This window comes from Hippoglossus stenolepis, chromosome 4 (genome assembly GCF_022539355.2).
Source record: "Hippoglossus stenolepis isolate QCI-W04-F060 chromosome 4, HSTE1.2, whole genome shotgun sequence".
Taxonomy (NCBI): Eukaryota; Metazoa; Chordata; class Actinopteri; order Pleuronectiformes; family Pleuronectidae; genus Hippoglossus; species Hippoglossus stenolepis.
In genome coordinates, this window is record NC_061486.1 from 21,526,190 (window position 1) to 21,549,505 (window position 23,316).

General features: G+C 40.1%; 1 protein-coding gene across 2 annotated transcripts in view; it reads left to right on the plus strand.

The window, feature by feature from the left end:
- Window positions 1-1,127: 1,127 nt before the first annotated feature.
- brwd1 (bromodomain and WD repeat domain containing 1) overlaps window positions 1,128-23,316 on the plus strand; it is a 29,628-nt gene continuing 7,439 nt past the window's right edge. The window contains exons 1-33 of one of the 2 annotated variants that reach the window (XM_035154018.2): window positions 1,128-1,359; window positions 1,477-1,535; window positions 1,654-1,683; window positions 1,898-1,957; window positions 3,674-3,824; window positions 4,020-4,118; window positions 5,058-5,218; window positions 5,451-5,672; window positions 6,942-7,042; window positions 8,786-8,856; window positions 9,646-9,746; window positions 9,884-9,924; window positions 10,023-10,124; window positions 12,832-12,985; window positions 13,082-13,216; window positions 13,507-13,635; window positions 13,787-13,935; window positions 15,124-15,200; window positions 15,410-15,655; window positions 15,754-15,937; window positions 16,744-16,834; window positions 17,154-17,276; window positions 17,374-17,444; window positions 17,714-17,939; window positions 18,084-18,200; window positions 18,774-18,881; window positions 19,148-19,272; window positions 19,659-19,741; window positions 20,209-20,320; window positions 22,041-22,102; window positions 22,215-22,391; window positions 22,531-22,651; window positions 22,802-22,927. In XM_035154018.2, the coding sequence (XP_035009909.1) occupies window positions 1,323-1,359; window positions 1,477-1,535; window positions 1,654-1,683; window positions 1,898-1,957; window positions 3,674-3,824; window positions 4,020-4,118; window positions 5,058-5,218; window positions 5,451-5,672; window positions 6,942-7,042; window positions 8,786-8,856; window positions 9,646-9,746; window positions 9,884-9,924; window positions 10,023-10,124; window positions 12,832-12,985; window positions 13,082-13,216; window positions 13,507-13,635; window positions 13,787-13,935; window positions 15,124-15,200; window positions 15,410-15,655; window positions 15,754-15,937; window positions 16,744-16,834; window positions 17,154-17,276; window positions 17,374-17,444; window positions 17,714-17,939; window positions 18,084-18,200; window positions 18,774-18,881; window positions 19,148-19,272; window positions 19,659-19,741; window positions 20,209-20,320; window positions 22,041-22,102; window positions 22,215-22,391; window positions 22,531-22,651; window positions 22,802-22,927 (3,851 nt within the window). In that variant the 5' untranslated portion in view covers window positions 1,128-1,322. The remainder of the gene's footprint in view (window positions 1,360-1,476; window positions 1,536-1,653; window positions 1,684-1,897; window positions 1,958-3,673; window positions 3,825-4,019; window positions 4,119-5,057; window positions 5,219-5,450; window positions 5,673-6,941; window positions 7,043-8,785; window positions 8,857-9,645; window positions 9,747-9,883; window positions 9,925-10,022; window positions 10,125-12,831; window positions 12,986-13,081; window positions 13,217-13,506; window positions 13,636-13,786; window positions 13,936-15,123; window positions 15,201-15,409; window positions 15,656-15,753; window positions 15,938-16,743; window positions 16,835-17,153; window positions 17,277-17,373; window positions 17,445-17,713; window positions 17,940-18,083; window positions 18,201-18,773; window positions 18,882-19,147; window positions 19,273-19,658; window positions 19,742-20,208; window positions 20,321-22,040; window positions 22,103-22,214; window positions 22,392-22,530; window positions 22,652-22,801; window positions 22,928-23,316) is intronic. The other variant, XM_035154019.2, reaches the window with a different exon arrangement.

Genomic DNA, 23,316 nt, shown 5'->3' on the forward strand with positions numbered 1-23,316 from the left:
TATTCCCAGGCAGTCTCCCACCAAAGTTCTAACCTTAGTTTCCGACCCTTCTTAGCTTCCAAGATTGGACGAGATCGGGCGTGTTCAGGGTGGTATGGTCGTAAGAGATTGACTGTTACTCAACACAATGGTACTCAATGTTTATGTAAGTACTAAGCGCCTGTACCTATGTTTTTAGACACTAATATGTGTTCAACACGCACCTCAACTTTATGTCTGGTTGAAACATGTTTTCAGTCCGTATTGGGATCAGTAAAAATAATAGTAAAACTATTCAATGGTTTAAAAGTCTAATAAACATTTTTACAACTCACTTAATGCATTGCTTACAGTTAATAAAAGCTAATGGAAAATTTCTATTCTTAATTAATTCTAGTGAGAATTATTTCTGAGTGCCGAAAACATCAATTAATTGTCGGGGTACTTGAAATAGGCGAAGTAGACAAGGGGGGCATTTGCACATGAAATCAAACAGTGCCTCCTAGAGGCTGTGCATTTATTCAAATCCAATATGGACAGACAGACAGACAGACAGACAGACAGATAGATAGATAGATAGATAGATAGATAGATAAGTAGATAGATAGATATTCTGTGTTACAGCAGCAAGGTATGATAATGCACATAACACACTAATCTATCTATCTATCTAGTTATAATTGAAGTATCATTTGAATATTGCATAATAATAACAATAGTAATAATAACAATAATAATAACAACAAGTATTATTGTTGTTATTCAGTGACCAGAGAGGACTTGTCGGATTTTTTTTAAACTAAACTATTAAAGCAAAATGTGTCAATCAACAACATTGATGAAGCAAAATTTATCGGACAATATTGATAAAGCAAATTTGGCACCCTTCACCAATGACGTCATGTACAGGACTCACGACCTCGGTCGATATAAAGGGGGCCGGCCGTTGATTTACAGCGTTGTGTGTAATGTTTTATGTTTTTATTATTGTACATATGTTAATACATGTATTGTAAATGGTGTCCGTTTGAGGCGTCGCCCTCCTAATAACACAAATGTCTCCGGGCTGCCAGCTGGACGCGCTACATGCGTCTTTTGTTGGGAGGGCGCTCCTCCCCACCCCCCTTTTCCTGTGTTCCTCCGCTGTGGCGGAAGTAAGTCGACTCGCGGAGGCCTCATCCTTCCAATGGCGACTGCGAACAGGCTGAATAGAGAGCGGGAGCAACCGTGGAGGGGGGTCAGAGCCGCGTAGCCGAAATTAAATACACATATCCAATTCAGTGTAGGCACAAAGTTAAGAATAACATATTGTTCCTCCTCTCCAAACAATCACGGCCGGTTCAATGGCCAAAAATCGGAACACTTCGCTCCTTGAGTCGGGTAAGCCGCAAGAAGTAAACCCTCCTGGTAGCTCCGTTTACTACGATACGGACGGCTTGTGTTATTACTGAAGGGATTTTTCTCACGGTTGGTATTTTCCTCCATGTTCCCTTTCAGAGCTCTACTACCTGATCTCTCGTTTCCTGACAACGGGTCCGTGTCGGAGAGCGGCGGAGGTGAGCTGGCGTGCTTCGGCTGTGTTGTCTGTGCACCTAAGTTGACTAGCTAGTTAATAATGGAGCTCGTTAATAGAAGCCAGTGTGGTTATCGATGGTGTCTGTTTATCCTCCGCAGGTCCTGGCGAGTGAACTGGAGGAACATCAGGTGTGTATCTCCGCCGTGCTGCTGGTTGTCTTGCTAGCTGCTGCCCGTAGCTTTCGAGCCAGCCTGGACATAAAACTTGCCTGTTGACTTTTTCATACATCCGGACGTCTCACTCGTTTGACATCACCCGGTGTTTCTCACTAGGTCAACGTGAACCTGCTGCTCTTTTCTCTTGTTTCACACAAACATATTAACATGAACTTGTTTTCCACAGCTCTTGCCCGGGAGACTGGACTGGCTTGGAAACGAGCACGCGAGAACATATGAAGATGTGGTGAGATTAAACTTCATCTCTTGTTTAATTCACTTGTTATTGTCTTGTGACTGGGGGGCCGTGTGTGTGCATGCGACCCGTGCTTGTTTACGCTCTTTGTTCTTCCTCCTGCGGCTCCACCGTCTCGTGTCCGAGGCTCTGGTGGTGGAGGGGGGTCCCGGCTCCTTCTCACCGGGTCTGGTTGTGAGACAACGAGCCGACATGTTGGCTCAGACAGAGGTTTATGAAGTCGGGGTTTAATATTATTTAGCTCTGTCTCTGCTGCAGATCGGGTGGGTAGTTCTGGCTGCCCTCGCGTCGGGGACAGCTCGTCTGGCCAATCAGAGGCCGAGCTACGCTGTCTCCGCGTTGTTGTTCATGTGACCGGCGCTGCGATTGGTCCGTGGAAAGAGAAAGCTTTGCATAAGAAGCCACGCCCCCGAGGACAGGAGCACATCAGACAAGCAGACACTGTCAGATGTGTATCTGTGCAGAACTGCAGCTCACAGAAAACTCCTGAAACTGTCATTTTTACATGTGATTCATAATTCATATATATTCAGCTTTACGCACATGGGTAATGTACCTGAAATTATGTTGAGATAATAAATAAATCAGCTTATCCTCACTTTGATCATAGAATTATTTTTGAGTATTGCTCTTGATTGTTGGAAAATCTTCTTTAGGATCAGAGAATGAACACTTGATGAACATTAAAACGTCCCCATAATTTGCAGAAATCTTTGTCTGTGGCTCGCACATCCCAAATATCGTTCATCTCATCGGTTTCACACTTGGCGTGTCTATTGTTAAGGACCCAAGGAAGTGCGGGCAGTGTTGAATTTGGTACCATTTTGACATATATGTTCAGTATTTATAAACTTTGACTTGCTGGGACTCATCAACGTAAGTGACATTGTCGGTCAATACAACAGCACGTTCACAACAACGACAACGGCAATGAGAACTGGTTCTCCAGTTTGGGGTTCTTAGTTCTCAGTCGAGCTTAACCAAACTTTGAATAAACAGGTGAACAGCTCTTTGTGTAGCAGCAGTTGTGCAGCTACATGGTTCTGTGGACCAAACAGACAGCTTTAGAACAGGCACTGCACTAGTTTTACAAATCTGTGGTAGATCAGTTTTGTTTTATACCTCCTCTCTGTGCTCCCACAATGCTTTTTGTACATTAGCTTTTTTGAAGCTAATGTACTTACATGATTCTTGCTGTTCTGAGTTTGTACCCTCATGTTTGAATGCACTTATTTGAAGTCACTTTGGATAAAAGCGTCAGCTAAATGATATGTAATAATGAGCCAGACTGTTTTTTTCCCGATGTGTGTCTGGTTTTCTTAAAATGAGAATAATCTAAGTTGAAGATGATTCTTGCAACCTGAGCTTTACATCGCATTAAAAACATAAAATTCAGCATAGGAATTCGAACAGTTTTAAAATTTTCGCTCACTACATAATGATTTCAGTAAAATATGGTAATTGGCTATGGCCTGAGAGCCCAAGTTTGCATCTTTGCATTGCTTATCTTGTCTGACCAACAATCTAAAATCTAAACATCGTCAGTTCACAGTCATCCAAAACAAAGAAGAGCTGCAAATACTTGCATTTACGAAGGATGTTTGGCATTTTGGTTTAATCATCGATTATCCATATTCGATCAGTTAATTTTAGCAGGCGTCTGCGTTCAGTGTCACATCACTGCTCTGTCTCTGTTTGCTCTGAAAGGTTGCAGCCAACAGACACATTGCACCAGATCATTTGCTACAGATATGTGAGCAGATTGGACCACTTCTCGACAAAGATGTGCCATCATGTGTCCCAGGTGTACACTCTCTCCTGGGGTCCGGAAAGCAGTCGATGCTTAGAACCCCAAAAGGTATACACTCTTCAAGTTTTTCAGTATTTCTGTAGGCAGAAATTTATTGCAACATTTTTTCCCTGTACTATGTCATCTCATATAATATAACAGTTTGATTAGTTTTTTCGTGTGTGCATTTGCCAGAGCTGATACAATCCATTCACCACATGCAGCTGGAAATGAACTGAATCAACTTTGTGTTTTGTTTTTCAGACTGCGAACGTGTGCGGTTTAAAGCTTCATCATATGCAGCCCTTCACCGGGGCAGACCACCAGAGAGGCCTTTGTACTGCAAGAATCCTCCACACTTAGGTATGTCTGGTCCTGCTTCATATTCCTCTGTTATGTGATCAAATAAATAAAATGGACGATGCAGACACATGTACTTGCTATGATATTACTTGGCAATGCTTGAAATGTTTCTCCCTACTAACCAACCATGCATGTGCCTTGTGTGATGACAAGACATCGAAGAATTGGGTAATGTGCCTACTGTGTATTACTCTCCAGCTTCCAAGCTATATTTTACAAATGTGTGGTGCACTACTATGACTTGGCCAGATTGAATGCCTAAAATTCTGCTTGTTATACATACAGTCTTTGTTGCTATTAACAGCAATTCTTTAGCACAAGTCATTGTTTAATTAGAGATTTGCGCAAAACAATTACCCCCTAACCCCCTAAGTTGATCAACTAAGCTACATTTTAGAATTTAGGGATGGTGCACAAATGGGCCTCAGTACTCTCTGAAAACAAATTCAGCTTGGGGCAGTGAGAAGGAAAAGCAGAAAAACATGGAGGGTTTTCATGTTTCTCTGATATTTTGTGGTTTCCCATGGTAACAGATACAAACCAGATGCACCCCACTTCAGAGGAGCGGGGATATAGTTAATGTTTATATGTTGGCTTTGAATTAGGGATGGAGGTTTGTACTGTGACTGTCAAATTTATTAACTGACAAGAAACACAAATTGTGTAAAATAGACATGAAGCAAGTGACTAAGAAGGACGAACTAAACTAAAACCAAAAATTGATTTTGTGCTGTATTGAGAGAGGCATATTGTTTATTAGGAAACAAAGCATTTACTTTGTGTTTGTTGCATTTTCATTTCATCCAGTTATTATAACGCCCCCTTCATTCCTGCCCACATCAGAGTAAATATATCCCATTCTATTTCTGCTGATAGTAGTTGCAGTGTAGTCCTGTATTTGTATCTCTCTACTAATGATTGGCTTCTTATCATCAACAGTGGAGGTGCATCGCGGGAGAGAGCTGACAGGAGCGCAGCGCTTCAGTTCCATCAATCCTGTCAGCAACTATGAGCACATGCGGCTGCATAGGCGGATCCTGGGCCATCTGTCTGCAGTGTACTGTATCGCATTTGATCGCACTGGTCTCAGGATCTTCACAGTAAGATGGAGTTTTTTTGGCACATTACCCCCACTCAAAAATATACCCCGTACTCAACATCACAGCAATTAATTAAAATGACGATTTCTTTAGCTTTTTTAAACCACTAATTTAACACAGCATATTTAAAGAAATTGACTGTCACATAACTGTGACTGTACATTAAAATCATTTGGATCTATGCTTAAGTATTTATCTCAGTCAAATTTTTTCTTGTTGTTCTTGTCATCAGGGCTCGGACGATTGTTTGGTGAAGCTTTGGTCTTCGTTTGATGGAAGGCTTCATTCAACATTGCGAGGACACTCTGCAGAAATCACAGACTTGGCGGTTAATTACGAAAACACACTAATCGCTGCAGGAAGCTGTGACAAGACCATCCGTGTGTGGTGCCTTCGTACCTGTGCACCTGTGGCTGTGCTGCAGGGGCACAGTGGATCCATTACCTCCCTTCAGGTAAAATAATCTCTGTCCATCTAATAATGTAGAGTCTTTTTAAATAAGAGGCTGTTATGAACGACAAAAGGAGCTGTTTTTTTTCCTATACTGATGCAAGGTTCATGTATACTATATTAAGCATTTATGGCCTAAAATTTTACTGTGAGGTACCTTTATTGTACTCTACCCTTTTAACACAAAAGTTAAGTATTCTTAGGTCTTACTAGATATATTTTCACTGAAGTTAGAAGAAAAAAGCTAACTTAGTGTATATGTTCATCAACTAGTGCTAAGCGGATGTAGAACAAAAATTATTATATCAATAAGAAATATTATGAGTTAGACTCTGAGGGCAACTGACAATATTTTGTGGCCTCAGGTGCAGACTGCCAATATCCGGGACAAGACTCCATCTTCTGTTTGCTGTGTACACTGTTTACAGTTCGACTAGTTTGTTTTGCCTCATGATTCGAACACTTTTCAACACAAACGGTGATACTTTTTGTGGGTCTTTCAGTTCCAGGTGATATTTTGGCTAATCTCTATTAAGAGCTATCTACATATGATATAATAGCCCATACCGTTTGTTCAATGTGTTCCACCTCTTTGGTTTTCCACATGGAATGTTTACCTGCGGCTGTTTACCTGTTTACAAAGTGTGACCCAAGGTGATTGGTCAAACTAGAAATGGAAACCAAAAGGGTTCATGCCCCAAAATCTTGTCCCTTGCCTACAGATTCTGCAAATTCACATACGATAACAGTATCTTTATCTTTGGAATGTTATGCATCTTCTTCTGCTTTCCACACATGACATAATTTATTTTAATTAATTAACTTTATATGCTGTATCATATATTTTTTTAATGTACTAGAGGCCTGAAACACTGGGTCGAAGGAACATGTTATTACTGCACTAACACAGAATGAAATTAAACTAGATGAGTTTGTATCAAGTCCTTGTTTTATTTTAAGCATCTGTTTCCATCAGCGCTCACGTCATCCTCTTTTATTGCTATAACAACTTCTGCCCCAGCCAAGTGTAAAATTATTGTTGCCAGAAAAAAGTTATTCAGTTGCAGAGAACCTGTCAATTATGTATGTGTTATGAACACCAGAAAACAAAATTGAACTTTGCTATTCTTAATGTTGCCTCAAAGTCAAGATTTTGGCCTTACTTGGATAGTATCAATATTTGACTGCACACAGAATTAATATGCATGTCTGCATGATTTCATAATAATTTGGTCTGAGAAATGTCTAAACTGTGAACGTCTTGTGTTTTCAGTTCTCACCGTTTGCCAAGGGCTCAAAACGTTACATGCTGTCCACTGGAACTGATGCTACTGTCTGCTTCTGGCAATGGGACGTCAACAACATTAACTTCAGGTGAGTGCTGCTTGTTAACAGTTTGCATTTCAGATCTTTTCACTCAGAAATATTCTGTCTTAGTTATATTATTATAAAATGTATAATCCGTAAAATGTTGTTGAAAATGTTTCTCTACTATGAATACTGTGGGTTTCATCTTTAAAACCTTATACATGAGCAAAATGAGAACATTGTCATAAGCAGTCAAAGGAAAGACTCACACTATGGCTATTTAAAAAAGATAGACCTTAGACATACCAAGATTTTATTTGCATATCAGTTAAAGTAACTTAAAAGGCTTCTAGCAATGAATTATAGAATGACCAGTGACCAGTGGCGGGCCAAACACACGGTCCGCATCCGGCCGACCTAAGTTTCCCATCCACTCTGCACAAATTGTGTTTTGATATTTAGGATATGTAGCCTTTTTTTCCCTTCCCAAACATTGACTAATTAGTGGCGATCCACCACAGTATAATTTTAAGTGACACATAATGATTTTGTCTTTTTAAAATTTTTCAAATGGCTAAATTATTTTTGTAGACTTGTGCACAGAGCTTCCCTATGATCATTTGGGGGAGTAGGTCAAATTGTTGTTAGCTTTTCTCCAGAGAGAAGATGAGTGGCACAGCTGCTAGTCAACATTGACTGTTTGAACAAGTGGAAAGTTCATTCTTTAACTCTTCACATTGAATGTTTGCTCCTCAATCCAGATGAGTTGTGAAAATTACTTTTAAAGACACTAAATGGCTCGTTCTGAGGAGGCGCATGGAAGAGTATCAACAAACTTAAGAAAACATTTGGGAAACCAAACCAATATGATGAGATCTCCAGGCTTCAATATTTTGAGGCTCTGCCTGTAGAGCTGGTTGTGCACTGAGTAGCAGTAGCCTGATGGATGAAGTTGACAGAAAATTCCAGTCTTTTATGAATGGAATGTAGCTTGTGTTATACCTTCAGGCAAGAACAGGGACAAACTCATTCCACAAATCAGGGTGCTCCATGATGGTATTATAACCAGTTAAAGTCTTGTCAATGAGGGCTATATTCTTAATTAATCATGACTCCTCGGTGAACTGCCTCCCAGACAGAAGTCTGACAGTATTTTCTGGTTAGGCCTCAGTCTCTAGTTAATAATTTGGATTTCCCACTGATTATAACCAAATGTAGTTTTAAAAAAAAGTTAGACAATAACAGGCCTATTAGGCCTAAATTAATTTTGTATTTGAAAGTGTGGCTCCTGCAGTGTCTGCTTAGAAAAGGTAGTTGATGACCTGCTGTATACAGTCAAGTAAAAATGGAAGCTTTCCCAGTTGCAATCAGCATCGGGCCCACTGCAAACACTGGGAGACAAGCCAAACTGGGTTGACAGTTTTTTCTCTGCTCCAACACTGCAGCTATATGACTAATATGGTACCTTTTTTAATGTAGGTGCATGAACAGGGGCTGCTTGGTCTTATTAAACTAAGTAGAAAACCTTACTTGTACAGTATGCAACCAGGTAAAACTATAAAACATTAAACTAGTAAGATTTCAAGAGAGACTTGGACTAAATGGGTATAATGACTTCTGTTCACCTCAAAGTATGTGAATGAGCTTTATCTGATGAGACGTTTAACCTGACGTTTGACCTGACTGCATTCACATCTGTCATCCTGAAGTTAGAATGCTGGTTAGATTAGATGGATCTTTATTTGACAGTTCTGTTGAAGGATGAATCGAATCTAAACATTGTTTCTTTTTTCTCTGCACTCCTTAAAGTGATCGGCCTCACAAATTTACTGAGCGGCCAAGGCCAGGAGTTCAGACAGTTTGCTCCTCATTCAGTTCAGGTAATTTGTAATTTTATATTGTCTGTTGCGTTGTGTTTACCCAACCTGTATAAATGCTACTTAAGCAGCTTTCAGACATGCACTGAACTCCAGATAATCTCCTGACATTTTCTGGAGGGGCTGTATGTGAGAAAGCAAATGTCCTAGTGAGAGGCTCTGGACTTTCTCTAGAGTCTCTCCTTCAAGGCCCCCAGTAAAAACTCGGGATGATGTCCGAGTGAGCTTGTGTGAGAAAACGGCAAGATATTTTCTGGAGAATTTATGTATTCACTATATCTGTTTATCTGGATTTTATTGTGTCCTGTCACTTGACTTCATTGTAAATGAGGGACTAAGGGATAAAAGAAAGTTAATATTAATTCACCGCGAGTGAGTGGATATGTTGATTACGTTTGTAACACGACAGACTCAAAAAAATGGATGAAAAAGCAGGACCATATGCGGCAGCACAGACAAAGATATTGAGAGCACTTTTGGTGACACCGCTGTAAACATAAACATGTGATCTCTGCAGCAGAATGTATACATTACGTCCTGCCTCCTGCCTGCTACACCACCCCTCACCTGAATTCTCTGGAGAGTTGTGTTGTTGTGTACATGTCTGACCGCAGAATCTCCTGCTGCATTGCTAATGTGTAAAGGGCAAATCTGGAGACAGTCTGGACCCAAACATTTATTTGATTGAGTATTGCATAGTTGTCATTATTATCACCTAGGTAGCATATAATTATATAGACGCACAGGTTCACTTTTGAATATTTGGCTTAAACTTACATCTTTTTTTCTCAGGTGGGATATTCTTAGCAACAGGAAGTACAGATGATGTCATCAGAATATACTACTTGGGAAGCGGGAGTCCAGAAAAGACATCAGAGCTCCATGAGCACACAGTAAGATCCGATTAATGTTTATATTTCTGATGCTTTACATGGCACCAACAGAACATATTCATGTACATTTTTTGTGTCAGATCAGCAGTAACACAAGTGTAATGATCGTTCTCCATATTTCTGTCGTCTCTGTGCAGGACAAAGTTGATAGCATCCAGTTTTGTCACTCAGGTGAAAGGTAAGATAACCTGACTGTATATTAAACTGCTTTCTTTATTTATCATAGTAGTTAATAGCGAATTGAATGTAACAGTTGATGTCACTGTCCTGGCCCAGGTTTGTGAGTGGAAGTCGTGATGGAACAGCACGGATCTGGAAGCTCCATCAGCGGCAGCAGTGGAGGTGCCTCTTGCTCAACATGTCGGCCACTCTTCCAGGGTAAGGAAAAACTTTAAAGCAATGTTGATGAAATTGATCTCATCTTGGTGCAAAAGCCTCCGTCGTGTGTGCAGTAATTGCTTAATGAGATGGGAAAATACAAAGAAAGAGCAACAGATTGTTGAAGAAGAAGATTCTCAGATGCTGCATAAAGTATCTGAAAGTTTATTATATGAGGTGAAACAATTGGCTGTCTAGGCCGCCTCACAGAGCTGTCGGAGTGTAGCCAGGTGAACCAGTGCTGATGTCAGCAGTGGAATCCATTTGCCCAAGTGTTTTTATTTATTCAGTTGACAACTTGTATAAATCATAGCTCTCTCCCCTGTCTGTAAAGCAGCCACCTACAAGTACAATATCATGATTTCTGATACTGGAAACCAAGGATATTGTAAAAAATAAATACATTTTTTATGAATAATTTTACAAATAAAAAGGAAGAGATTTTTGTTTTCAATATTAACCTGCGATTTGGCCTAAGTTTGTTCTCCCTGTTTACCATCAGACAGCAATGCTCGATCAGTGTCAAACTTGAAATTACTTAAAACATTCAGGGCTTATTTCACTGTCACTTATACATATCTGAGCCAATGTAGTACATCACTGAAATTTGAATATACTGCAAGTGGAGTTATACTTCCAGCTCTTTTTTTTTTTTTTAAATACGAGGAAAAATTGTTTACCACCCTGAGCTTGTCTCTCTGTCGGTCTGAAAGGCAAAGCATGAGTGGCAGTTTATTCTCACTACTTTTAACAAATTACATTTGAGCTGCTTTGAGACATGCACTGAACTCCAAAAGAGGTGTATGTGTGAAAACAAATGTCCGAGTGAGCATTTCCAGGTGTTGAAATCTCTCGATTCTTAGATGCATCGCGATGCGGACGTGGACGACTCTTCATCGATGCAGTGACTGAACATAATCGATTCATCTTTTCCGCTATGTTCATTGTTTTAGCGATGTCCCGCCGCTGCATAATTATAACCAGCGCTGCTTCAGGACAGACAGACGCTATTCAAAGGTTTGGTCGTCCTGTGTCGGAGTCTCTGTCGGAGTCTGTTTCCTCCTCACTCTCCCTCTGACCTGCCCTCACTTTACACTTTAACAATAAACTGATCACAATTTATTAGGACACGTACATGGCTGACATTGACTTTGTGTTTTTGATTCGCTCTAGAGTTTATGAGACACATGTTTAAACCTGCGACACAACACAAGACGTGACGTTACGCACACAGTCAGGGCATCTGGGTTAAAGTGACTGGAATGATCTGGAGTCATGATCCCACATCATCTATTAATAACTAAATACAAGTGATTATCAGTTTGTGTGTGTGAAGAGTAACAGAGAAGAGCAGACACACACACACGCACACGCACTCCTGCAGACAGAAGTTCTTCCCACAGATTAAGATTTAACGCAGTGTTTTAACTTCATTGTTGCAGAAGAAGCGACGCCCTGTTTATCCAAGAACATAAATATGACTTCAACAGGTTTTTATAAAAATCAATTCTAAGTGTGATGATAAGAAAACAACAGAGGAGCAGAGTATTTTGCTGACATGCGGAGTAATGCGCTCAGTGCAGTGGTGCTGCTAAGGGGGGAACCAGTAAAGGCTATAATTACAGTTTGTCCTTTTAAGCCTTAGGTGCAGCACATAAGTCTAAACTGAATGAATGTGAAATCAGTGTGGAGAGCACTGACCGCTGTCATCTTTATTTTGTAAATTACGGCACAATTGTAATAACAGTAACAGTCGGTAATATTTTTAAAGCACTTTCTAAATAAAAACAGAGTTCATGTTTGTCTGACTGATTTTATTAATTGATGAAAAAGCAGTCATGTGCAGTAAAATATAAAATTGTGGATGTGATACATTGGAATGCATCGAGATGCATCGTTTTGAATCGAATCGTTGACTGCTGAATTGTAATCAAATCGTGAGGCTAGTGAAGATGCAAACCTCTACCAGAGTTTTTGCTGACTTTCTCCACCTGGCCCCAGAGTATAAAGTCAGCAGAAACTCCGCAGGAGCTGCTTGATGCCACTTCTAACACGCGACAGATGCAGAAATGAAAAAAAACCAGACACAAATATACAAATATCTTTGGAAGAAAAAGCTGTGTCATGTCGAAGATGTCAAGAGATTTTGTGGTGATAAGAGCGACGTCGGTGTTGATGTGCAGTAAACAAAGAAAGGGGATCGTCGCAGCAGAATCAATATGTTATATCCTGCCTCTGCCTGCCGCACCTCCCCACACCCGAATCATTTGTTGCTTTTGTGAACGACAAATTGCAGAGAAAGTCCGGACCGAGTTCTCTGGAGGTCATGTCTGACAATGGCTTTAATAGCAAAAACACTTTTTCCAGCTATATGTTTTCTCAACATTTTCATGTGTTAAATTCAGTTTTGTGTTCATTTACAAAGAACAAGTCCAATATAAAAGGTATTCTGTTTCATCGGAAAAGAAAATCATCAGCATCACACAGGTTTTGTTATTTGTTATATAGCTGAGGAAGTCACTCATAGAACTTGATTCCATTAAATAGGAAGCATGCTGCTCTTCCTTCCTTTTTTTTCAAGCAGAAATGAACCAGTTCGTTACCTTCAGTTAACTGATAGAGAAAACACAAAGACGCAGGATAATGCTGTAGGTGGTGTATACTTGTAATATGTGTATTTTCCAACTGGATTTTTTTTTTCTCACAGTGCTGAAGCAATGACTGAAGAGGAAAGCTACTTCAAACCCAAAGTCACCATGGTAGCGTGGGATCGCCATGACAATACAGTCATCACAGCTGTTAACAACCATCTCCTCAAAGTGTGGAACTCCTACACAGGACAGCTGCTACATATCCTCAAAGTAATTGTGCACAATGTTGTGTTTCTCTTAATAAAATGCTGAGTCTAGTGGAATTAACCTCCACAAACCAGAGACTAACTTGAAGTGTGTTTTCAGGGCCATGAGGCTGAGGTTTTTGTGCTGGAGCCACATCCTTTTGACCCCAGGATCATCCTATCTGCCGGTCACGATGGGAATGTCTTTATATGGAATCTGCTGCGAGGGACAAACACACAGCACTACTTCAACATGGTACAGTGACGCTTATCACTCGATTCAGATCAGAGACACACAGCAATACGCAACATGACAAATGCATCAATGAGCAAGACTGAGAGGAAGCGGAAACAGATTTTAGAAAATTGTACTTTGTGGTCCTTCAGGTAAAAATTATTCAAGGACATATTGTATGAACCATTCTTAAACCTACAAATACCTACAAATTTATTTGAGCTCCTGTGGAAAAACTCCTTTGTGCATAGAGTTTGCCTCCCTTGTTAATGAGTTTCTGTACCTGGGGTGAATTTGTGTCTCTCATCCAGATTGAAGGCCAAGGTCATGGAGCTGTGTTCGACTGCAAATTCACTCCCGATGGCCAACGCTTTGCCTGCACAGACTCTCATGGCCATCTGCTCATCTTTGGCTTCGGCAGCTCCAAGCCATATGAGAAGGCAAGAATTAATCGGAAAATGTACTTTAAATGTTTATACAAATGATTCATCCATACTGCCAGGTAAAAGACAAAGTGCGTGCGTGCGTGCGTGTTAATACATCTAAAGCAGCATGGTGTCTTATCCATCCTCTCTCCTGGTCTCACCACAGCTTCCAGACCAGGTGTTCTTCCACACAGACTATAGACCACTGATCCGAGATGCCAACGGCTTCGTGCTGGATGAACAGACTCAGCAGGCTCCCCATCTCATGCCCCCTCCTTTCCTGGTGGATGTGGATGGAAACCCCCATCCTCCGAGGTAGACATGGTCCTCTTTCAAGTATACAGCAGCAGTACAGTCTCCATCCCTTGAAAGATTAGTCCGTGTAGGTTTTTCATACTCTCGACCAGTGGTTGCCGACTGCTCGATCTCGACAGTCTTCACTGTCAATCCCAACTCTGGACTCACTTGCTGCGGTTGCGCTGCAGACCAGCTTTGTGTCGGTTGTCTGTTGTTCACACTTGCAGCGTGTCCACTGCGGGTGGCGGAGCTGCTGGTAAATCTATTGCATTTCCTTGAATACAAGTCGGATTATGTACTTAACTAAATGTCAGGACATTACGGTATGAAGACCTGCATCTTCCGCACTTGCGATAACAATCAAAGCCGTGCTAGAACAAATGAATGGATTCAGAAAGTGAACGCTGGGGTGCTTTTACTTTGAAAGGGGTTAGGGAAGTGTTGGAAATACGTACATTTGTGACTAATCTGACAGATAAACATTGTGGTTCACAGCAGAATAACTGAGAGATGATCTTTCAGCTGAGTTTTAATGTTTATCTGTAGAATTTATGTCCCAAACGTAAATGGTTGCAACACTTTCCGTATGCGTTTCAAAATAAAAGCACTCCAGGATTTCTGTTGACCGAATCAATTGTTTAGTTTAAAAAAAAAAAACTGGTATTTATTTGAGTACACAGGACTACTTTTATACAAGGAAATAGTCATATTTATGGCCATAGTCAAGGCAAAGCCTATGCAAAAAAATATTTTACTGCAATAGCAGGTGAACATATTGTTGAACTCAGAAGCTAAATATTATGCATTGAACAGATGCTGTAAATAAGAATAAATTGATATTAATGTGAATATTGAATAGATAAAGTTGAATAACTGCCTTTCTTTGTGTATATTTATACTCGTACATTGAGCCTTTAACAGAAATTGCAAAAATAATAAATATGACCCTAAGAGGGTTTTTGAAAGATATCAGGGTGGTAGATCTCTGCTTACATTTAGAATTCAAAAGTGACCCCTGCCCTAGGCCATGATGAAAATTGGCAGGTTAGAGCATTTTCATAATCATCGTTTTTATTATTTTATAGTCTTATTGTCCCTGTTTTACTTGCAATTGTTATAGCAGGATCAGTGTAGGCATTTCATAGTTGTCTTCCATTTAATGTATCTCAAACGGATCAATGTTTTTGATTTATTGTATTACATCAGGTATCAGCGTCTCGTTCCAGGACGGGAGAACATTGCTGCTGAACACCTGGTTCCTCAGCTGGGATATGTAGCCACAAGTAAGACCTTCTTTTGACTTCATTTCAAAAATTTTGGCAAGAATGTACATTTTATGCATAAGTCCAGTCCACTTTCACTGCTTTATCAGCCAGACTAGATTTAATAACATTTCAAGCCTCTTTAAACAACCTGCTATAAGTATATGTCCATTATGAAGGTCCTCTACTACCCACTCATTCTCTCGCTCTCCTCGTTTCGCTCTCTTCAGGCGACGGCGAGGTGGTGGAGCAGGTGATCAGCCAGCAGACGGCAGAACACGAGGAGGTTACGATAAGACGCAGCAGCCCTCTGGACGAAGCCATCCGACAGCTCAGGGAGGAACAGCTCAGGGAGCATCAGGACCGGCAGTCGCAGGCTGGGACAGAGGCAGCGCTGCCTGCTGGAGCAGGACCGGAGGGGCAAGCTGAGGCACAGGGTGCAGCCTTCACACCAGCACCAAGCACGCCACGCAGAGGTATCAATACAGCACCAGAGCTGGAATGAATTGTTTTAGATGATGTGTTGATGTGGTGAGCCCACTTATCATTAATGGGTTTATTTTTTCAATTTCAGTGTCTGTAAATGATCGAGCAGATGTGCAGTCGCCCCCAAATGTGGGTCTGCGCCGCAGCGGACAGGTGGAAGGCGTCCGGCAGATGCACCAGAATGCCCCTCGCAGCCAGATAGCCACTGAGAGGGACCTGCAGGCCTGGAGACGCAGGGTGGTGGTGCCTGAACTGGCAACCAGCAGCTACAGGTATGAGACCTGCAGTATTATTTTATTTCTTTACCAGCCATAAATTGAACTATGAAGTATATGACTCATAAAATTTTATTTCCAAGGGGATACTGTTTACACAAAAGACAAATCACTATTACCTCCTCCAAGGAGGTTATGATTTCATTTTGTTTGTCTTTCTGATAGTTTGTCGGATTATGCAAAAACAATTGAATTAGCGTGAAACTTGGTGCACGGATGTGGTATGGGCTGAGAAAGATGCGACAATTTTCAATATTTATGATTGTGTGCAATTTGGTGCAGATCCAAATACAAAATTGGAATCTAGTGGATTTAAATGTGGTTTTATTGTTGGGCCTTGGTAGAGGTATGCACTTTAGTTTTTAGTTTTTATAATGTTATGTTTTACAATGCTGCAAAGGAAAATTTATCTACTCCCATTTTAGATCAGATCAATATTTAGATTGTATCAACTGAATTGTAAAAAAAATGATTTACTTTAGAAAGATCATTTTAATAACTTGGTTGAGTTTGGTGAAGACATTATTTTCACAAGGCCATCTATTATTACACATATAAAGAATTTAGGAAAAAGAAAGTGAACTTAGCCTGGTTGACATCAACAGACTAAAGATCCCCTATAACAATTTTTTCAAATTGTACATGACATTGTGTGTGAACACCAGAAAACAAAGCTGTCTGATGCCTGTGGCTCAATATGCTTCAGAATGTAGTTTCCATTTTAAATTTTATAGCATTCATAATTCTCTCAGTCTAGGGGCTGTTTCTCTTTAATCTGAAACATTGTGGAAATTGTTATTCAGGGACCAGGAGGACATCCGAACAGCCAAAGGAGATGAGGAGGTGGCTCTGTACAATGCAAAGAAGAGGCGAATTATCTACAGCAGCTGTCGAGTAGGTTTCTTGTTCTTTTACTTGTGAAGGAAGTCTTAATTTTTTAAGATTTGTGTCCCCAACTTTGTGAAATTTCATTGGACAATATGTGCTGGACTTCAACCCATCTGTAACTTGCATTTAACAACATTACAGCTTCTGTGTTGAATAGTCAAATTGTCTGTCTGTCTATATATATATATATATATATATATATATATATATATGAGAGAGAGAGGTTTATTTATTGTCCTCTGTATTAGTTCTTTGTCAAAGATTTCAGGGTTTTTTTCCAGTTCACAACTCTTTCAGTACGAAAAATTTTGCGCTGTCTTATCAGGATGATTCAGACGAGGAGGCCTGCACTACAAAGCGAGCCCACGGCCGCAGGGACTCGAGGGAATTCCTTGAGTTGTCATGTGAAGAGGGAGAGGAAACCCCAAACTCTGACCTTCACTCTGAGGTGCCATATCTTCTTAATTTACAAGTATATGAGGTCTTCTCTATTTGCCTTTTTTCAATTGTTAAGCAATTTGTTTTTTTGTTTTGAATGTGTTCAGGACAATGATTTGGATGGGAGTGATCTGGAGTCCTCTAATGATGAGGAGGAATGGAACAGTGACAGCTCAAGGTATAAAGTTGTCTAGACATGGATCACAAAGTATTGGGAAGTTATTCTAAGCATTTGTTTAAACTTGTTTAGTGTACCAGAGTACAGGTTTTCCCATCACAAAAACTGAGTTGGTTATCATTTTGATGTGAAAAGTTTTTGCTACTGCTTTGTGTCACCTCCATGAATCTAAACAAGTTTAAACAAGTTAGTTAAACATGTTTTTTCCAGCCTGTTTTCATCTGTGTTTAAAATGTAAATGTTAATCATAACTACTTTTGATTGGATAGCCACACGTCCAGTGAGTACTCTGACTGGACGGCAGATGCCGGTATAAATCTGCAGCCCTCCACCCCCTTGTCGTCACGGAAACGAGTGCAGCGCAGACTCAGCACCTCTGAAGAGGAGGAGGAAGAGAACGAGGAAGAGGAGGAGAAGCAGCAGAGTGATGAGGAGGAGAATCCTGAGAAGAAAATCAAGGAGAAGTCCAAGAAAGCGAAGAACAAGGCACCACGGGTGAGTTGTCAGACCCTTGTGAGATTACTAATCCTGACATGTCACTGTGCTGTAGATTATCTCATTGAAGAAATACTGTATAACAATAAATCAACGGTTTCATATTCAGTCTTATAACATTTTCCATCTTTGTGCTCCAATCAGCGTCTGAAGGCCAGACCATCCATCAACAGAGAAGTGTCCAATGAGTTCAGACCTTCACCATGGATCACTGATGTCATTCCCAGGAAGTCTCCGTTTGTTCCCCAAATGGGCGATGAGGTATATGCTAATATTAGGATCGGTGTTTTTACAGTTCTTTTATTTGATAGTACAAAATTTGTATTTGTTACGAGATTTATTTCAATCCCTCAGATTCGGTAACGTCTTCTCAAATATAAATCATTACTTTTCCAGTTGTAACCGAACCTTAAAATATCGGCAGATAATCATGCTCCTTATGACAACGAGATCAAATATTTTCCTTGTGAGACTAAACATCATTTAATTGGCACATTAAAGAAATGGAGAGAAAAAATTACTCAACCCTAGAAATTTACCATAAAGAAAATGGAAGGAAATCTTTTTTATAAATGTCTTTCAGGTGATTTAAAACTGTCAGCAGAATTGAGAAACAATATTATTATTTGATTGCTCTTAAATATATAAAGCTAACATATACTGTAGATGTAGTCTAAATACTTTTGTAAGTTCCTATGGTGATCATAGCAGAGCATCATCATTATCTTGTAAAAATACAAAGTAAAAACATTTATCATCATCATCATCATCATCATCATCATCATCCAGTGTTTCAGTTGCATTCTAAGATCTGACTCTTTTGGTGTCTTTCAGGTGATCTACTTTCGGCAGGGACATGAAGCATATGTTGAGGCAGTGAGTCGGAGTGAACTGTACCCCATCAACTTAGACAAACAGCCCTGGAAAAAAATGGAGCTGCGGGTAAGATGAGAGCAAATTAAAAGAAAAGTCAAACATTACTGGTAGAAGAGTTTTGAAAAATACTTTCAATTTTAAAAATGTTGAATATAATCTACAAAGTCTTTGTAGTCTATGCATTGTGACGTATTCCTCCCATAAACATCATGTAAGAGAGACTGCACACTTAATTGTGTTTTTTTAGCTTTTTGAGTGATCATAATGTTTTATCTCATCGGCACAAGTAGAAGTCTAGGAAATGAATGGAAACCCTTCTGTATGTTTTCTAGGACCAAGAGTTTGTAAAGATCACAGGGATCAAATATGAAGTCTGCCCTCCAACACTTTGCTGCCTGAAGCTGACTCTCATCGACCACGGCACTGGAAAAATCACAGACAAGTCGTTTTCTGTCAAGTAAGCAGCTCAGCTTCATTAACTGGCTCACACATTACATATTAACACATTAAAATGTGTGTCTTATTCTCTTTAAACACATGAAAGTGGCATTTGTCTGTGTCTTGTATGAGCTGAATGTAAATTCACAAAGATCACTAGTAAAAAATTAGGCATGTTTTATTCCAAATTTATAATGGCCACATTTGTGGGTTGAGTTGCTCTTATGATGAAGATAATGAGCTCTCTGCATCCAAAATATGTTTTTTGTGCTGAAATGCTGGCTACATTTCTGGTGCTGTTCTTTTGTAAAATGGTTTCGTATTACTCATCATGATTGAGGTTCAGTTTCACAAAGACAAAGGATGTAAGCACTTTCCCATTAAAATGACTGATTTCTCCAACAGGTACCACGACATGCCTGATGTTATAGATTTCCTGGTTTTGAGGCAAAGTTATGACGAGGCGCTGCGTCGAAACTGGCAACCACGTAAGTTTATGCACCTTGTTAGAGATGTTATTGAATTGTATCAGGTAGATTTCCATGGACAGCGGTGGTGAAGACAACAACTACCATAATCCCAAGCTGCTTTAAGATGTAATCAAACTAGGTCTATGTTAATCTTTTGATTTAGAGATCCCTAATGGCTGACGTTTTGTTTTTATGTTCAGTATTATCCTCCATTTATCTGATTTATGTACATGAATATACACAGAAAAAGATGCTCCCTTGAGTGAAATTAATGCCTTTATGTCAATATAGTAAAACATACCCCTGAGCGGGACACCCTTATTCTATTGTGAGGATTTTCAGTTTTTATCACCCCGGCATATAATGTAGAGAGATAAAGTGATCAACACATCAGTCTGTCTGTCTATAGTCATTTTGTTTCTGAGGCAGAACTTGAAAAACATTTTCATGAAACTTTCAAATTATGTTAATTCTCTCTGTTGCAGGCGACAGGTTTCGTTCAGTAATAGACGATGCCTGGTGGTTTGGGACCATCGTTTGTCAGGAGCCGTACCAGCCTGAATACCCTGACAGTCTCTTCCAGTGTTTCAAAGTCAGGTGGGAAAACCACACATGTGTTGTCTGGACAGGGTAACTGGGGGTACAAGCAAGTTTCTAACACAATGAGATTGTCACTTTTGTCCCTATTTAAAACAAAGCTGCAAGACATTACAGGCCTTCTGAAGATAGAAACGGATAGTTTTGTTTTTTCTGCCTCTTGAGACGGCAGCTATGACAGAACAAAGTAAATACAAAGCCAAACCAAACATTTCTTTTTTCAGAAAACATATTTGATGTTAGATTTTACGTTTTAATTTGTTAATCTTAATATTATGTGTTTTCACAGTCTATAGCCAATTGGTTATGACGACTCTAACTGCCCCCCAGTGGTCATTAACAGGCATTACAGTGTTAATCGTTGACATTCACATTGAACCAGGATTATGTATTTTTTATACTGTGTACAGAATGTCATATTTGTGACATTTTTTAATAGTATTTTTCTTTTTTTTATGAAAAAAACATCTTGTTAAAGATTGTAAATAATTTTAGTTTTAAAGGGGACATAGCATGCCCATTTTCCAAGTGATTCCGTCTTAATGAAATGTCTGTAACATACTTGGTCAAATACAGGATCATATAAACAGCACCTTTCTGTATAAACAGCCTCACAAGGGTTTTGCTGCCTTCTTTAATGCTATGAGCAGCCCCCCCTCTCCCCATGATTTTAACATATAAATTACATATTTTATATGATATAAATTATCAAATATATCCATACTTGTATTCCCTTGTTGTCCTGGAGTTTTAATTTTCCAATCAATATAGTCCTGCCATCCACTACAAGCACACAAGCAGCAGACAGAGAGAAAGAAGTGGGGCGCATCATTTACGTCAGGTACAACAAGGAGAGCAGAAGCTGACCTATAGTCTTGGCTGACCAGGAATGCCCGTGAACAGAGCGGGCGCTTCTAACCCGAACTACCGGGAATTAACCGAAGCAACAAGTTTCCGCTGGCGAGACGCGCTCCGGCCGGCTGTCACGGATCGGGCAGACTTATATAAAGTCGCTTCGCTTTCGGTGGGTGCAACATGGATCTCCTGCTGTGGGGCGTCAGCTCCGCGGGAGGCGTCGCCCGAGCAGCTGCTGAGCCCCCAGTCACATCAGACAAATGCCAATGTGAGGAATCGGCACCGGAAATGCGTCCGACAGCCGGGCCCCAGCCTCGTAAACCGGTAGGGGGGGACGGGGGACGGGCCAAGACCAGTAGGAGACTTCAGTATTGTAACAGGAAGACATGACGTTTCTGACTTAGAGGAACTATAAAAACGGTTTTTTCCCGAGTTTTTGGGTTGGAGACACAGATACCACATTAACTGTGAGCACTAACAAGTGAATTTGCATGCTATGTCCCTTTAAAAGAATACCATTTTTGAAAAGGTGGTACTAATGGTGACCGGGCCTTTGCTGTTGAAGAACGGAAACTGTGGAACAGTTATTGAGATCAGACAGGCAACATCCTTAGTATCTTTTATGTCTGTTCTTCAAATCTTTTACACATACTGTGTGTAGCTTAATTTTTTTCACTTTTGTTTTGGGAACTAATTATCGTTATCTTCTTTTTATTGCTTTTCTTTTAATTTCCACATTTAAATAAAGTTTATTATAAGTTATATATGATTATAATCAATATAATATTATATTATTTGTCAGTGTTGTAGATTTGATGGCTGACATGACAAACTGTCTTACACAAATTTTTGTGTTCCCTCCCAGCTGGGACAATGGGGAAAATGAGAAACTGAGTCCCTGGGATGTGGAACCCATTCCAGATAATGGTAAATAAAACCACTGTACTTACAGTCACATCCACCACATACAGACGTACAGTCATTATTATGTCTTATGCAGTCTTTATAAGACATAATGATGTTCCACTGTATATTGAAGAGGTCTGTCCCTCCCGTGCAGCCGAGCAGCCAGAGACTGAAGGAGGTGGTATCCCTGTGACGGCAGATGAGATGAGCGAGCTGATGTACAAGCCTCTGCCAGGGGAGTGGGGGGAGAGGAGCAGGAACGACGAGTGTGAACGCATCATGGCAGCCATCGACCAGCTCATCACCGTTGGTTTGTATACATACAGACACTTGTTTAGGTTGCATTTACTCAAATATGTTCAGTCTCCTTTCTGTCAATTGCCCACATCAGGGGATCTATGGGTTTATTTTAAGAATTTCTTCCCAGCTGCATTGTGTGTCTGTTACAGAGATCGCAGCTCCCTTCTCTGGTCCCGTGGACCTGGTTCAGTATCCCACCTACTGCACTGTGATCGCCTATCCTACTGATCTGGGAACCATCAAATTGCGACTCTTGCACAGATTCTACAGGTCAGTCCCTCCAGTCTGTCTTCTGCATATCTGTTAATGCAAAGCTGGTCAGAGTGAATTCATGGAATTATTTGTACTGTTGATCTGTTCTTGTGTTGTCTTTGCATATATTTTGTGCGACTCAGTATATTTATTCACATCCGTCCACAGACGCCTCTCAGCATTAATTTGGGATGCCAGGTATATTGCACATAACGCCCGCACTTTCAATGAGCCAAGGAGCAAGATTGCCCACTCTGCAAAAATCATCACAAATGTCCTCCAGAAATTTGTCAAGTAAGTTCTTCTTCTCTTTGCTGGTGTTATTTGAAAAAAAAAAAAAACTAACTTAAAAAATGTATTACATTATAATTAAAATTATCATTTGCATCAATAATCAGAATCTGTAATGTGTATGAAAATAATTGAGCATTTTCAGTGTTTCTACTACAACTGTACCTGCCTGGTGGGCCACCATGCCAGTGAGAACAAGAGCTCCTGCCAGTCAAAAAATATTAGTTTTCATTTAATGCTAAAAATAATCCAGATATCTATTCATTCTGAAATCAATCATTACTTGCATTTACATGTGCAAAGAGCATTTTAATCAAATTTTAAGGTATTTTCCTTTCATCTGTTTGTTTGATTGTATGTTGTACTGGTGAGCTGAAGGCAATTTTCCAGCC